Here is a 14,260-nt window from a genome sequence, read left to right as displayed (position 1 = left end):
TAAGAGTGGTAAGCAGTGATTTTGTTCAGATTTGTAACACTCTCTTTATGGGTTTAATTTTAAATCTCTGCAGCTGGTTTTGGTTTTTTATTGGACCACATGTATTAGCTAGATCTTTAAGTGCAGCAGCGCTGCCACTGCCATTTAACCCGCATCTACCGAAAACTAAAGTTCTGCATTACAACTGAGGAGCAGATCTAATTAATGCTGACCTGTCATGTTTTCTAAAAGTGCATTCAAAGGGAAAGGTTGTTTTTAAAGATGATATTCTACAAAGTAACTTTCACATTAATGCAGTCTATTTATACACTCAAACATCACAGGAAACGGGAAGTAAACAACACACGCTCCCTCCAATGCAGGATCCCCATGGTGACACATGGTGGTGGCAGCATCATCCTGTGTGGATGTTTGTTTTTTGGAAAAAAAGAAGATGGCAGTAAATACAGGCTGATGCTGAAAGGATTTCTAAATATTTTAGGGAAATAACTCAAAACATTCAGTGATGAAAAAGAGTATTATTATGTGTTAGAGTGGCGTAGTTAAAGTCTGTTTCTGTGATATCCATGGAAACAGGCTGAGCTTGAGGCAGAAAAAGCAAAAATATGTCTGAAGAAAAATCCCAAAAGACCTGCAGATGTGATTCCAACAAAATGATTCTTTGGAAAGTGTTGACTAATATGAGGGTGGAAACAATCGTCACGTATTTCTAATTATTTTTAAAATGTCTGGAAAATCATGCAACTTTTTCCTTTCCCTTCACAATAATGCTATAATATTTTCATCTACTCCTTAAAATTTCAATAAAATGCATTGAGGTTTGAAGCTGTAATGTGACAAAATCTAATAAAGTTCTTTTAAAAGTGCTCTGTACTCACGCAATTAATTTAACACACAAAGCAGAACTCCTTTTCACTTTTAATTAAAAAAAAGATTTTATTAAAAATATCCTCTGATTTCTTAAACCCTGAACATTTCTAAAAAGATTTATCACCTCATATCAAGGCTGAGTTTTATCAAAAATATTACACCTTAATTTTTTTCAAACATCAATCAAATCATTGTTGGTCATCTAGCAAATTAAAAAAATCAACAGGACAAAATAAATTCAAGTTTAAAATCAAAAAAAGAATACAGAGATTTCCCAGGACTCGGATATAAAAACCCCCAACAGGAATTCACTTAACTTTGAGAGAGGAAAACATGACAGATTTGTTTGGATTGACAATAAATCCTTTGGCTTTTCATTAGATAATTCAAAAAGGGCAGAAAAAAAAAAGAAACTAAAAAGTACCACTTCACATTTCAGTGCCTCTTTAACGTCTTACCATGTTGCTTAAGTAAAGCACAATGAGGAACTTTATAAAAGAATATCTCCTTTAACACATAAAATGCAGCATAGAATCGTTACAGTAAGCAGTAAAGGCAAAAGGGAGAGGGGACACCTGAATACAGAAGGAGAATACAGTAGTTTCTAAAAGCTTTCAGTAAAGGATAAATATTGCATGTTGGAGGCAATACTTTCCAATTTCAGAAGGTACAATCATCGAGCTCGTGTTCGAAAAAAATAATAAAATAAAATCTCTATGGCGCCATTCTTTCCCCCCCTCTGGTGTGTCCGTATTTCCTTCCTACCAAATGGATGTCTCAGTTGAATTTTCCCTGCGATTTCGCCTCGTCGTTTCTTTATAGGAGAACACATTTCCTCTTCGTTTTGATCTCCGGAGGTTCTAGCGCCGCCAGTATGGCCTCGTCAAACACGTTCTTCAGCCCTCGCTGTTTCACAAGAAGAAGAAAACAGAGAGCAAAGTGAAGCGGACTTATTATATACTAGATAAATCACGTGACGGTGAATTAGCCCCATACCTGCGTGAGCGCAGAGCACTCCACGTATTTGACAGCTTTGAGCTCCCGAGCCAGCTTCTCCCCGCTCTCAGGGAACAGGGGGCGCTGTTTGTTTTTAGCCAGCTTCTCCACGGTGTTGCTGTCTTCCCGCAGGTCTACTTGCGTTCCCACTAACAGGAAAGGTGTGCTTGGACAGTGGTGAGAAATCTCCGGAACCCACTGGGACGAGAAAGATACAAACAATAAAAATTTATTTATTTTTGTCTATTAACAAACGACATTTATTGTATCGTTTACCAATTATCATGAAAGAAATTTTGATTTATAGAGACAAAAGCATCAATAAATACCATTAAACTTAAAAATATAATTAAATGCTGTTGCTGTGTGCAGTTTAGTGATATAAATCACAATTTTTTTTTTTAAGTAACTTGCATCCTGAAGAAGAACTTTTAAATGGAAATGCTTTTCAAGAGCAGCATTTACGGTGCTAACTTTTCATTGTTATCACAATAGTACCACAATATATAATAAAATATTAAAATTCTAAATCCATATCGCCCACCCTTATTTTTTCTAATATTACTACTATTATTATTATTAATAATTATAATTTATTATTATTACTTCTATTATTACTTCAACCGTGGAATAAAAAATCATCACAAACTGTCAGAAAATGCCAACAATCCTGATTTAATTTGGAGAATAAAAAAGAATAATTATACAATTATTGTAATGATTCCCAATTTTTATACTAAAACCTAAATATTGCATAGTATATATATAACTGAAAATACTAGGATTGTGAATTTGAAGGCAACCTCATCCAAAACAACAGTAAAAAATCCTTTTATAGTAACAACTAAGAACGAAAGAATAATAGTTATAAACAGTTGTTTAAACTAATTAAATGTAATTGTTTTTATAGCAATTGTGTACTTCAACAATAGTGGTTTAAGCCATGGTTATTAGCCTCTTTGAGATCATAAACTGTTTATAAAATGCATTTTTACATAAAAGCATGAATAGAATAATTATTTATTTTGTTCTCAGCGGAAAAATGTAAGTGCATCAGCAGTAAAGTGGCTGCCAAGTGGAAAGCACACACATACACACAAAAATGAAATATAAAATAGAAGGTGTACGGTAAGCTTGAATCAGGGCATTTTTCAGTCTTGTTTATCAGAACACAATGGTCTTTTCTGTCAGCGATTTTAGCATCTCAACCACTACAGATATGCATCATTCTGGACATTTATGGCACTTAAAAGTCCATCGAAGTGGTAAAATGTGTTCTCCATTTGCAGAGTGTGAATAGATGACACTTGAAATATAATATCCCACTAAATATTGGATTCAGGAAGTTGCAGTTTTAAACAATATTCAATATATTGTGCAGGTCTAGCTTAAACACACTCGCAACTGCAAAAAACTATTGAGATACACCTCCAAAAAATAGTAGGTGTACGTCTTTAGAAAATGTGAATATAATAAAAAGATCTGAAATTGTTTATCTATTTATTTAGTCATTTACTTTTGCGCATTTCAGTTTTGGCCCAGGCACACTGCAGCTCTGAACGTGAAAGTCAAGACATGCTCTGCTCTGTGTGTATTCAAAACAACATATATTAATGAAAACACACCAGATTACAACACAAGGGTAGATTAATCTTAACATATAGATGCATAAGAATTTAAATCAAATTCAGAGAGTCAAATTTAAGTTTTTCTTTCTACATTTAGGGTAGAAAAAGTTCTAAAAAAGAAAAAAGTTATTTTCTTAGTCACCAAATCCTGGCATACTAAAACTGGACACACAGACTTTTAATATCCACAGTAATAAAAAAGGAGAGACATCAATAACTATTGATGAGTCTTTTGTTTTAAATATCTAAAATTTCAACAAAACCGGTGGTGTCCTTTCCGGTTTTATCCCCAGTTTTCACTCCACACTGTTTATTTTTAAGCATTAATGAGGCACAGTAGAAAAACTTTAAAACTGCAGCTGTGTCAGTTACTCAACAGCTTGTTGCTCGGTAACTTGTGGCTACCGAGCAACAAGCAACTCACTCTTTTGTTGCTAGGTAACAAAAGAGTGAGTGAGTCAGTTGATGCCACTCACTTTGCTTAGTTGACCCCGAGAGGTTAAGCCACTAAAGTCTTTCCTCTGCCTACATCTCCCAGAATACTGTGCGGTTTTGGTTCAGAGTTCAGTAAAATGATTGAATATTGCATCAGACGTATTATCTATTGATACTGATCGATACTGATCGTGTGTCTATCGTGATGTGTATAGTTATTGATTTGTTGTCTAGTACTATAAAGTAAAATACAAAGTAAAACTGAAATATTTTGACTCATCCTGTAGACCAACAGGGTTAATTGTGAAAACTCAACCCCAGCACAGGCTGTGGTATATTTAGCTCTTTAGCAAGTGCAGTTTTTGCTAATCGGAGGTTATGGGTTTAATACCACCACCGACAACAGTCAGAGTGTACATGAGCAAGACAGTGATCTGCTTTTTTTGAATGTGGGACGATAATTTGTACTTTAAACAAACAAGAGGCCAGAAATTGGTAAATATAAGATTTCTACACATCTTCAATGTGTAAATCTCTCACATCTCCACAGTTTTCAGTAGCTATGAGCCAGTTTTATAGTATAAATGCAAAACATCTCCATGAATTTAAAAATATTTTTCTTTCTGGTTGATGTTTCCAGGAATCCCATATTTAAAGTAGGTCTTCTATATAAGAAAACATAGCACTTCTTATTTAAAGCAACACAATGACACTGCACTTTCTGCAACATTTGCAACAGTAACTGGTTAGCCAATAAATAACATCTAGCTTGCTGTGAGAAAAATAACAACAACAATAAAAAGACCACTTGAAACTGCGCAATAACCAAAACCCTCCAGTTTACACATTTCAGCAGCTGGTCGGCTCAGTTCCTCCCTACTTACAGTAATAAGGAGAGGTGATAAAACTTGACTGTAAACAAACCACAATCTTGTTTCTTGTTTTCATGGTTTAATATATTGTCTTTGAATTTCCTCAGCTGGATAATGGATTTAACTGATTTACAAATAACCAGATTTTGTCTTAATTTCCATTTTACGCTCTGATTTTACTCAAACACCGACCTTTTCTTTGACGTTTTCAAACGACGACGGGGAGACGACCGAGAAACATACGAGGAAAACATCTGTTTGTGGGTAGCTGAGAGGACGCAGCCTGTCGTAATCCTCCTGACCTGAGAGCATCAAACGCAACAAACCAAACTTATTTTAGTTTGAGTCAAAGACAACTTACAGAAACCAAACGTTCCAGAGATAATTACCTGCGGTATCGAAGAGGCCCAGCGTGTAGGGCTCCCCCCCAATCATCACCGTCACAGCATAATTGTCAAAAACCTTAGAAAAAAAAACAAAAAACAGAGTAGGTTGAGAAATCCCATTGGAGGCCAGAGGTTAATGAGTTTAAAACATGAAGAAATATACATGAAGAGCAGCTCTAAAGCTGTGAGTTTACAGGATGACTCATTGTTAAAATGTCTTACTGTGGGCACATATTCTGAGGGGAACTTGTTGGTTGTGTAGGAGATCAACAAGCAGGTTTTTCCAACTGCACCGTCCCCTACAACTACACATTTTATAGTCTGCATCTGTAATGAAACAGAAGAGCAACAAGTCAGCAAGAAGCTGTATGACAGACGGAAAAGCAGACAAACTTATATCTGTCTTAATACGCTTAACAATGGTATCCATGCCCTCATATAAAGGCAGCACATCAACTTACATTCAGCTATTGTCCCAAAAATGTTAGTGATTGTTGTTTTGAGACAATATTCAAGTGATATATTCATATTGTTCACCCTCCCAAAGACCAAAAGATTTTAATTTTGCGAAATAACACCTAACACTGGTACTGGAAGATATTTTAAATATCCAAAATAATACACAAAAACAAAAAAAAATTGAAAGTAAAGCCCACTTAAAATTCAGTTAATTTATATAGCGCCAATTTACAACAAACGGCGAATCAAGAAACTTTACAGAAAAAACTGATTTCAATTCAAACAAAACAATCAATAAAAAAGAAAAATTACCCTTCAGAAATATCAAAATGTAAATTATTCAACTCATTTTAATTTATCATGCGATTAATTACTAAATTACTTACTGGTTCAGGCTTACATTCAACCATAAAAAGTGGCAACTTCTAAATAAGCAAAAATATTTTAAGGATTATTCAACAATTTAATTCAATAGTTCTTCTTTTTTAGAACTATCTCCATAAATCCGCTTGTAACACATTTTGAGAAACACTTTTAAATTGTTTCCATCCTGTACCCATCTGATGTTCTCAAAAGCAAACTAGAGGAAAAAAATCGTTAATGGTGGAACATTTTTTCTAAAACAAAATACTAAGAGTAATTTCCTCCACTAACTATTCAACTAGTGGTAAAACGGCATCCTTGTGTTGCCAGTCCTAATGAGCATGAATAATTACAGCAAGGCAATTGTTTGTTTCACAATTTTATGCCTTTTCCAGACAGGCGGTTTTTCCAGCAGTTATACGAGTATCTGAATACGCCAAATACAGAACATTTTCCTAACAGAAACGCTCAAGAAATAAACTCTTTGCACACATTTCACTCTTTTGATCAGATCATTTGAAAAACACTTCATTGTGACAGACTGGACAGAAATAATCATCTGTATGGAAAAGAATTAGGGCTTCTGAAAAACAAAGAATTCTGAGTTTCAACTCAGAATTATGACTGAATTTGGAGTTTCTAATAACCGATTAATAATCGTTTATTTATCATTATTATTGGTTAGCTATTTCATAAAACTAATCTCCAGATCAGCTCTACACTGTATTGATGTTAAATCAAAAAGAAAGAGCAGAGCTTTCCACATGTTGATGTTAGAAATAAAACTCCTCTGGCTGAAAGAGGGACGGATCTGTTAGAATCCAGACCAGAAACCCAAAAGTTGTCAGCAGTCAGAACCACAAGAATCAACTCTCTCCTCCTGTTTTGTGCCGGATCTGTGTGGAAGCAGACAAACCCGAAGGACTTTCTCGTTTTTTCTTTTCCAAACTTTACCCTCACATTTAAGTCAGGTGAAATAACTCAAAATTATGTTTCACTGTGAGCTTATGATATAACTTAGACACATTTCCTTTGACATTTCTCTTTTAGTAGCTAGTTTCACATTTACTTGTTTATTTTAAAATTTATATAAAACATTAAAATGTGTTATTTTGTATTATTTTTTCCCATTTTAGTCTTTAAAATGACCTAATTCTATATTGATGAGATCAATGTAAATTATAAAAGTAGTTGTTACAATCATTTACTCAGTATTACCAAACACTTTTTCAATCTTTCTTGAGTCATTTCTTGCATGGCTACTTTTTACTTTTACTTTTGTAAAAAAAAATATGCTGGCGTATACAACGTTGGGGTACTCTGCACACCTCTGTGTAAAACTTAAGTTAGATCAAAGAAATCACTATGGCGATTTTTCTAAATGTAATCTTTCTCTTGAATAACATAACCCTGCGAAAAACATAAAACCCTAAAAAGTACAAGTGGTTTATTTCTTTTTACCGTAATACTTCTAATACATTTTCTTGTGACAGTTCAATATGTATACCTTTTATCAGTTGCTTCATCTGACCTAAGTAAATTACAAACGTCCTCAACCAGTAAAAGTAAGAAAATAAGCCTAATCACCCTGACTAGACTTGTTAATGCATGTGGGAACAAACACTACTATAGTCAGAGAGCGGCTTCCGCATGTGCTACATGCCAAAGATTTTTAAAAAAAAAAAGAAAATGGGGGGAGACTGTAAAAAGACTGCTTATTAGCTCAATGTGATGAAGCGGATACTGCAAACACTTCCGCTAAATGAGCAAAGCTCCGAGATCTGAAACCAACTAAAACGTGAAGCCTAAACAGGCGATATTTAGAAGTCATGTCGTAAAAATAAACAAAAACGACCAACTATGTTTAATAAAATTGAGTAGGGTTTCACGGTGATTGAAAATTACAACTATTAAATCTAAAACATAATTTTTAGTATCTTTCTCCCACCTAACTCAACCACAAAACAATCCTACTAATGAGAGAAAAAAACACGGTTAACAAGAACAGAGGTGACAATAACTTACCCAAGGTGACAGAAGTATTAAAATTAATAAGAACACAAGGTAAGGCTAACCTACAGGAAACTTTCACAAACTCAAAAACTGCTGCACTGATATACACACGCTTCATCTCCGTAAATACTTTATATTTCTAGGAGTTGTTTATTCATACATCCCGGCCTGTGGCAACCAATAAACAACCTACTTTTAATTCTTTATTTTTTTTTTGTTCAGCTTACCGTTTTTCTACCGACAAGTTAGGCGTTGGTTTCATCCGGGTTTGACGGTAGAACTACTTTGTGCGCAGCCGCAAACCACAAAGTATTCAGTTCTTTAGAGGAACTGATATACTGTCACCTGCTGGACATAAAGTGCATTACAATCTACACATCAAAATTTTTAATAATTTATTCACAAGTACACTTATATATATATATATATATATATATATATATATATATATATATATATATATATATATATATAGAGAGAGATCTATATATATATATATATATATATAGATCTATATATATATATATAGATCTATATATATATATATATATAGATCTATATATATATATATAGATAGATAAATATAGATATATACAGATATAGATATATATAGATATAGATATATATAATAATTCTTAGTGGAGTCTTGTGTTGCTTAGTAATTTTTATTTATTGCTTTTTTTTGTATTGTTCGTATAGTTTCTGTCTCAGTCGTTCTTCTTGACTTGAAATATATCAACTGAAAATTAATCTTTTCAGAGACATTGACCTGCGTTGTTAGAGGACTTTTCCCCAATCATCACAGTCACTGTTTCACTCAGAAACATTGGAACAGATAAAAGATAGATAAAACATCAGAATGCACTATCCGAGAGTAATTTTAACATGTTTACATTTTAAGTTACAACCACATTCAAAAAATTATTTTATTCATTCTTTGAAAACTTTTAAACTTGACCTTTTTTTCTACCATAGCATTTCGCTTTACAGGCTTCATTACGTGTTTTTCCTATTTTAAATGAGGAAACTACCCCATTTAGCGTCACATTTACGTTTTTTTACTCCATGCATGCAAACGGTATATTTTCAGGCCTTAAAAAATGTTTTGTGTGCACAATTCCCACACTGTTTCTTCATCGATTATTATTTTATTACACGTTAATTAATATTAGATGTATCGACTGTATTTGATAAAAATTTCTTCAAAGTCTTTACATTACTCGGTTGCTCCGTGTTTGGACCTGTAAAACGTTCTGTGACGTTTTTCCAGATGTACTCACCTTTCTGTTTCCTGTGTTTAAGGCTCGAACTTTGTGCACAATCCAGACTGTAAACTAACATTTATTGCTCCTGTTATGACGCAGCCGCGCATTACACAAGAACAGAGACACCTCCCTTTGTGTCCAGCAGGGGGAGGTGTTTCAACATGGAATTCAAGTGTTAGAGTTTGTGTTTTTAATTTACTTTAAAATAAGAAAATCTGAAATTACTTTTAGGTTTCAGAACAAAATAATTGAACAAAAAACACTTTCTTGAACAGAAAGAGGCTTGAAGAGTCATTTTCATATTTACAAAAACTGCTTACAAAAACAAAACAAATGATTTACACTGTACAAACGAAAAATAAAAGCATAATATATTTTCCTTTGTTTTCCCACCTTTAATGCATAATTTTTCCAGTCCAAGTAAAATATAATTCTTAGAGAGCAGAATTTTTTTTAAAAAATGGACGACCCATACAAGTGTGCACACCCTTACTCTAATTAAACCACATTTTAATTGAATTACACCTGAATTATTAACTTCTAATCTGTCTTCTCTATGATTGTGTAGCCTACTGATCCATTTAGAGCAGTGGTGTCCAAACTTTTTGCCATGGTGGCATATTTTAAATTATAGAAACAATTTTATTCATTTAATTTTTATCTGCTCAACAATAAACTAAACAGAATATTTTGTGCAACATGCTCTAGTTTGTGTGAAAAAGCGATCACTAAATAACGTTAGAGCTGAAACAAAGCCTCACAGGTTTGAATAAAACAAAACAAAAACAGCAAATGTCACATTCTTCAGGTTGAAAATATTTGTCTATTTTTTTCTGAACAGGATGACTCACTCTTCACCAAGTTTAAGAAATGGACGAAATCTTTTAGTAAAAGTCACTGGATGTTTGCAGTCCCATTTACTATTAAATTAAATTAAAAAACAAAGTTTCAATTGAGGGCTGTGCAAAATCATTGCCATTTAAGGGGCCATAAGGCCCCTGGACCTCACTTTGGACACCCATAATTTAGAGGCTCTGGAAACCTTTGCAGTAGTTTTGAGTTAATTAGCTGATTAGGGTGTGATAAAAGGAGCTTCCAATGTTTAACTTATTCACAATATTCTTTATTAAATAAAAATAATTTAATAATGCCTAAAAACCTGCAGTACCTGCTGGCAACACAAAAGGGCAGAGCTGAGGTTGATGTATCAACCCAACAGGGAACAATAACACAGGTGAGAACATATTTACACACAGGGGTAATTAAGGAACAGCTGGAAATAATTACAGAGGAAGGAGGTGACACACGAGACAGCAGTGATGCACCTAATGTTATTTTCCAACCACCATAAAACAGAAAGAGGTGACACATGAGACAAAGGGTGAAAAAAATAACAAAATACCAACAGATGAAATTAATGAATATGAATGAATATTCAGTTTTTATATTTATTCAAACTGAATGTAAAAAATTAACTCATGAAGTAATTTATTCAAAGGTAAAGGAGGTAATAAAAATGTCAAACAGAAAAAGACTGAAGACAGAAGAAGTCAGATTTGTGAAATTAAAATCAGGATTCTGAGAAAAAAATTCAAAATTCTGAAAAAAAATCAGGATTATGACAAAAAAGTCAGAATTTCGATGAAAAGGTCAGATTTATAAATATTAAAGTCAGAATTATGAGATTAAACTCAGAATTATGAGAAATGTCAAAGATTTTGAAGAAAAAAATTAGGAATCCTGGAGAAAAAGTCAAAATTCTGCAAAAGGTTATAATTCTGAGAAAAAAATGTTCTTGTGATATGGATTATTTCACCTGTGCTTACAATTTATACAGCTATATTGAAAATATAACGCTCAAATGTGAAATTCAAAGTAAAAAATGGGATTCTGTTCACTTTATTTTAAAGTAGTTGTGGAGTTAGATTAAACCAAAAATGGAATTACCTGGGCAGATTTAAATTAAGTTACTTTTCATTTAACAAAGAAGCTGATTTTTTTTTTTTTAGATGAAAACATCTCCTAATAGATAATTAACAGTAACATTGTGGGGAAAATAATTTCTTTTGGCTTCGTGACATGGTGGTACGGGCTGCACAGTGGCGCAGTTGGTAGCACTGTTGCCTTGCCTGGGTTCAATTCCCGGCCCAGGGTCTGTTTGCATGTTCTCCCTGTGCATGGTGGGTTCTCTCCAGGTACTCTGGCTTCCTCCCACAGTCCAAAAGTGTGTGTGTGTGTGTGTGTGTGTGTGCATGGTTGTTTGTCCTGTCTGTCTCTGTGTTGGTTATTTACTTAGATTTTTATTTACTCTTTCTTTGTTTCCTTAGATTAGTGTTTCTTTCAGCCCGTCTTAGATTCTGTTTTGTCATTTTCCTCCTTTTCATCTTTCTCAGCCTGCTCCTCTTCCCAGCTGTTCTCTATTTTCTCCTCTGCCTGCGCTTTCCCTCCAGCTGTTCCTCATTTCTTGATTAGACCTTCTGTATAAAGACCCGTCAGTTCTCTGTTACCTTGTTGGTTCCTTTCTGTTCTGTATCATCTGGTTTTCTGTAAGTTATTCATTCTCCTCTCTGTTAAACATTACAGTCATGAGACTACTACAGACTCCTGTCTGCATTCTGGACGGATTCCTGCACATATCATGACATAAACACGTCAAACTTCAGTATGAAGCAGAGTTAACAGTATGTTTAAAAGTAGCTCTTGTCTGGTCTCTAAGCAAATTAAAATCAACCATGGAGCCTCTTGGTAGCTCTGACTATTTTTTTTTTAAGTTTCTTTTTTTTTTTTGTTTTTTCTGTTATGATTTTCTTTTACATCCAAAATAATTATAGATTCTTCTGTTTGCCTGTGATTTTCTAATGCAGGTACTGTATGTGTATTAGAAAATCAATACATATACCTGACTAAAATGTCATAAAAAAATGTATTATTTCAATTATTTAATAAAAAAAATTCATATGGATTCACTACAAAGAATAATGAATATTAAGAATTTATTTCTGTTTACTTCTGAAGAACATAGGCTATGATCTTAGTACATGATTTTTGAAGACTTTGAACTTTCTTATATAACTATATTATCAATACTTCTAGGATGTTTGTAATAATTTCTAATTCAAATAACTATTTAATCTCTGAAAAACTTCATAATGCTCCAGAATATGTAATAATTTTGTAACCAGCAGTTCTTTTCAGCTTTACTTACTGTTGTTTTTCCTCGACGAGTCAGACACAGGCTACATTCCCACTGAAGTTCATTCCCACTTTGTGCTCTACTGTAGTTTATGAAAAATATTATCATATGATATCTGTGGTGCAGCTGCACATCACAAAAGAAACAAACACTCCTTGTCTCATGTCCTGCAGGAGGAGGTGTTTCTGTTTTCCAATGATAATACACTGATTCAGGTTAGTAGTTGTAAATTTAAACAATGCATAAAGTATTTACTTACTTACTGACTTCTTCTGCTTTGGATAGAATTCATCCATTCATCAATTAAAGCAACTTATGAAGGTCCTGCAGCAACAAATCAGACCCAGACCATCACACTACCATCTGCATCTTTGACCCTGGAGTGTGGCCAGAGAAAACTGAACTCAGCTGCCAAATATGGGGTTAATTTAATTCCTGATTTATCAACAAAGAACTGAACTAATCTGTACCAGAGCAAACACTTTAATTCATTACAAAGATGAAAAAAGAAAAACTAAAAACATGAACGGGAGAGAAAACAGAGATGGCACTTTAAACCAGGACTGTTCATTAACTGATCAAGAGTTTTGACAAACTTTGTTGTAATTATTCTCTGCCAGTTTTCTCAAAACATTTTCAGTGTGTTTTATATAAGAGGAGCGTGCAGCTTGATCCAAAAGAGAGAAGTTATCCTTTTTCAGATGGGAGTGTTCAGTTGTAATGTCAGGGTCATCATGTACATTTACAGAGAGCAGCTGCAGTTCAATGCCTCTCCAAACACCGCCTGAAGCTCCATGAAACATCGGCCAGATCTCCTCCGTTATAAAACGGACTTTATTGAGGGTAGTGTAATAAAAGAATGAACAACGTTATCTACAACTAAAATAAATGTAAAACAACAGAAAAGCAAACAAAAGAACATAAAAGTATATTTGCATGTTCAAAGGAGAGGGTAAAAGTATGAATGTATTTTTACACTCACTCCTCTTACATCAATAGCATCATCCAATAAATTACAATTAATATCTTGTTAACATGGCAGTAACGCTGAAAATTATCAAGACCATCTCTTAAAAATTGTCAATTTAATCCATGTTTTCAGTTTGGATAAAACTTCTGTCTCCATTCAAGTTTGTTTTTCTTTTCGTTTTTTTTTACTAAATTTAAAATCCTAAAGTTAGCTACTTTCTCCTTGCTAACAAGATATAATTTGCTTTTCTAAGAAAAGAACATATTGTTTCCATTCTCAGACTCAGGCAGTAAATTTGAATATTATTGAAAAGTTTATTTTACTTACTCAATTCATTAAGTGAAACACATTAAATAGACTAATTACAAAGACAGATGTTGTCAAGCCTTTTTTTCTGTTAATTATGGTAATTTTGTGCTTAGAGCAAATGAAAACATAACATTTAAAAATAGAAATATTACATCAGACCAATAAAACCTTTTAATACATTTAAAAAAAACTTTAACACGTAAACTTCAGACTAGAATCTGAAGTTGTCATATTTAGGTGTAATTTTAGGGTAAACTAATTTTTATAATTGCATTTTTCTGTTTAGCATTGACATAGCTATATTGTTATGGACTAGCAATATGTAAACAACAAACTAAAACGAGCTTCTAGTTTGAATAAATGGGTGTTTTTATAGAGCATATACGATCTTTTTCTATATCACAAACTTGTTTGAATAATGTATAAATATTGTGAAACGTTTCTTCGGAAATGATGTATTTTGAAAAGCAAAAGGAAGTCACCGTCGTTAGCTTCGATGCT

At 33.3% G+C, this 14,260-nt stretch overlaps 1 protein-coding gene across 1 annotated transcript; it reads right to left on the bottom strand.

The window, feature by feature from the left end:
- Positions 1 to 909: 909 nt before the first annotated feature.
- On the bottom strand, positions 910 to 8,365 carry cdc42l (cell division cycle 42, like). The gene is made up of 6 exons (XM_032559273.1): positions 8,250 to 8,365; positions 5,410 to 5,514; positions 5,191 to 5,263; positions 4,994 to 5,103; positions 1,867 to 2,064; positions 910 to 1,776 (listed from the first exon to the last, which is right to left on the bottom strand). The coding sequence occupies exons 2-6, from the start codon at positions 5,512 to 5,514 to the stop codon at positions 1,687 to 1,689; spliced, it is 576 nt and encodes a 191-aa protein (XP_032415164.1). The 5' UTR covers positions 8,250 to 8,365; the 3' UTR covers positions 910 to 1,686.
- Positions 8,366 to 14,260: the final 5,895 nt, after the last annotated feature.

The sequence above is a fragment of the Xiphophorus hellerii genome, chromosome 3, assembly GCF_003331165.1.
Source record: "Xiphophorus hellerii strain 12219 chromosome 3, Xiphophorus_hellerii-4.1, whole genome shotgun sequence".
Taxonomy (NCBI): Eukaryota; Metazoa; Chordata; class Actinopteri; order Cyprinodontiformes; family Poeciliidae; genus Xiphophorus; species Xiphophorus hellerii.
Note: the sequence above shows the minus strand (reverse complement) of the source record. Positions and strands in the feature narration are given on the sequence as shown.

Coding starts and splice junctions, on each gene's coding strand:
- cdc42l (XM_032559273.1), bottom strand. CDS start 5,514: ATGCAGACTATAAAATGTGTAGTTGTAGGGGACGGTGCAGTTGGAAAA. Junction 5,264..5,409: donor CCTCAGAATATGTGCCCACA/GTAAGACATTTT, acceptor TTTTTTTCTAAG/GTTTTTGACAATTATGCTGT. Junction 2,065..4,993: donor TTGAAAACGTCAAAGAAAAG/GTCGGTGTTTGA, acceptor TTCTCGTCCCAG/TGGGTTCCGGAGATTTCTCA.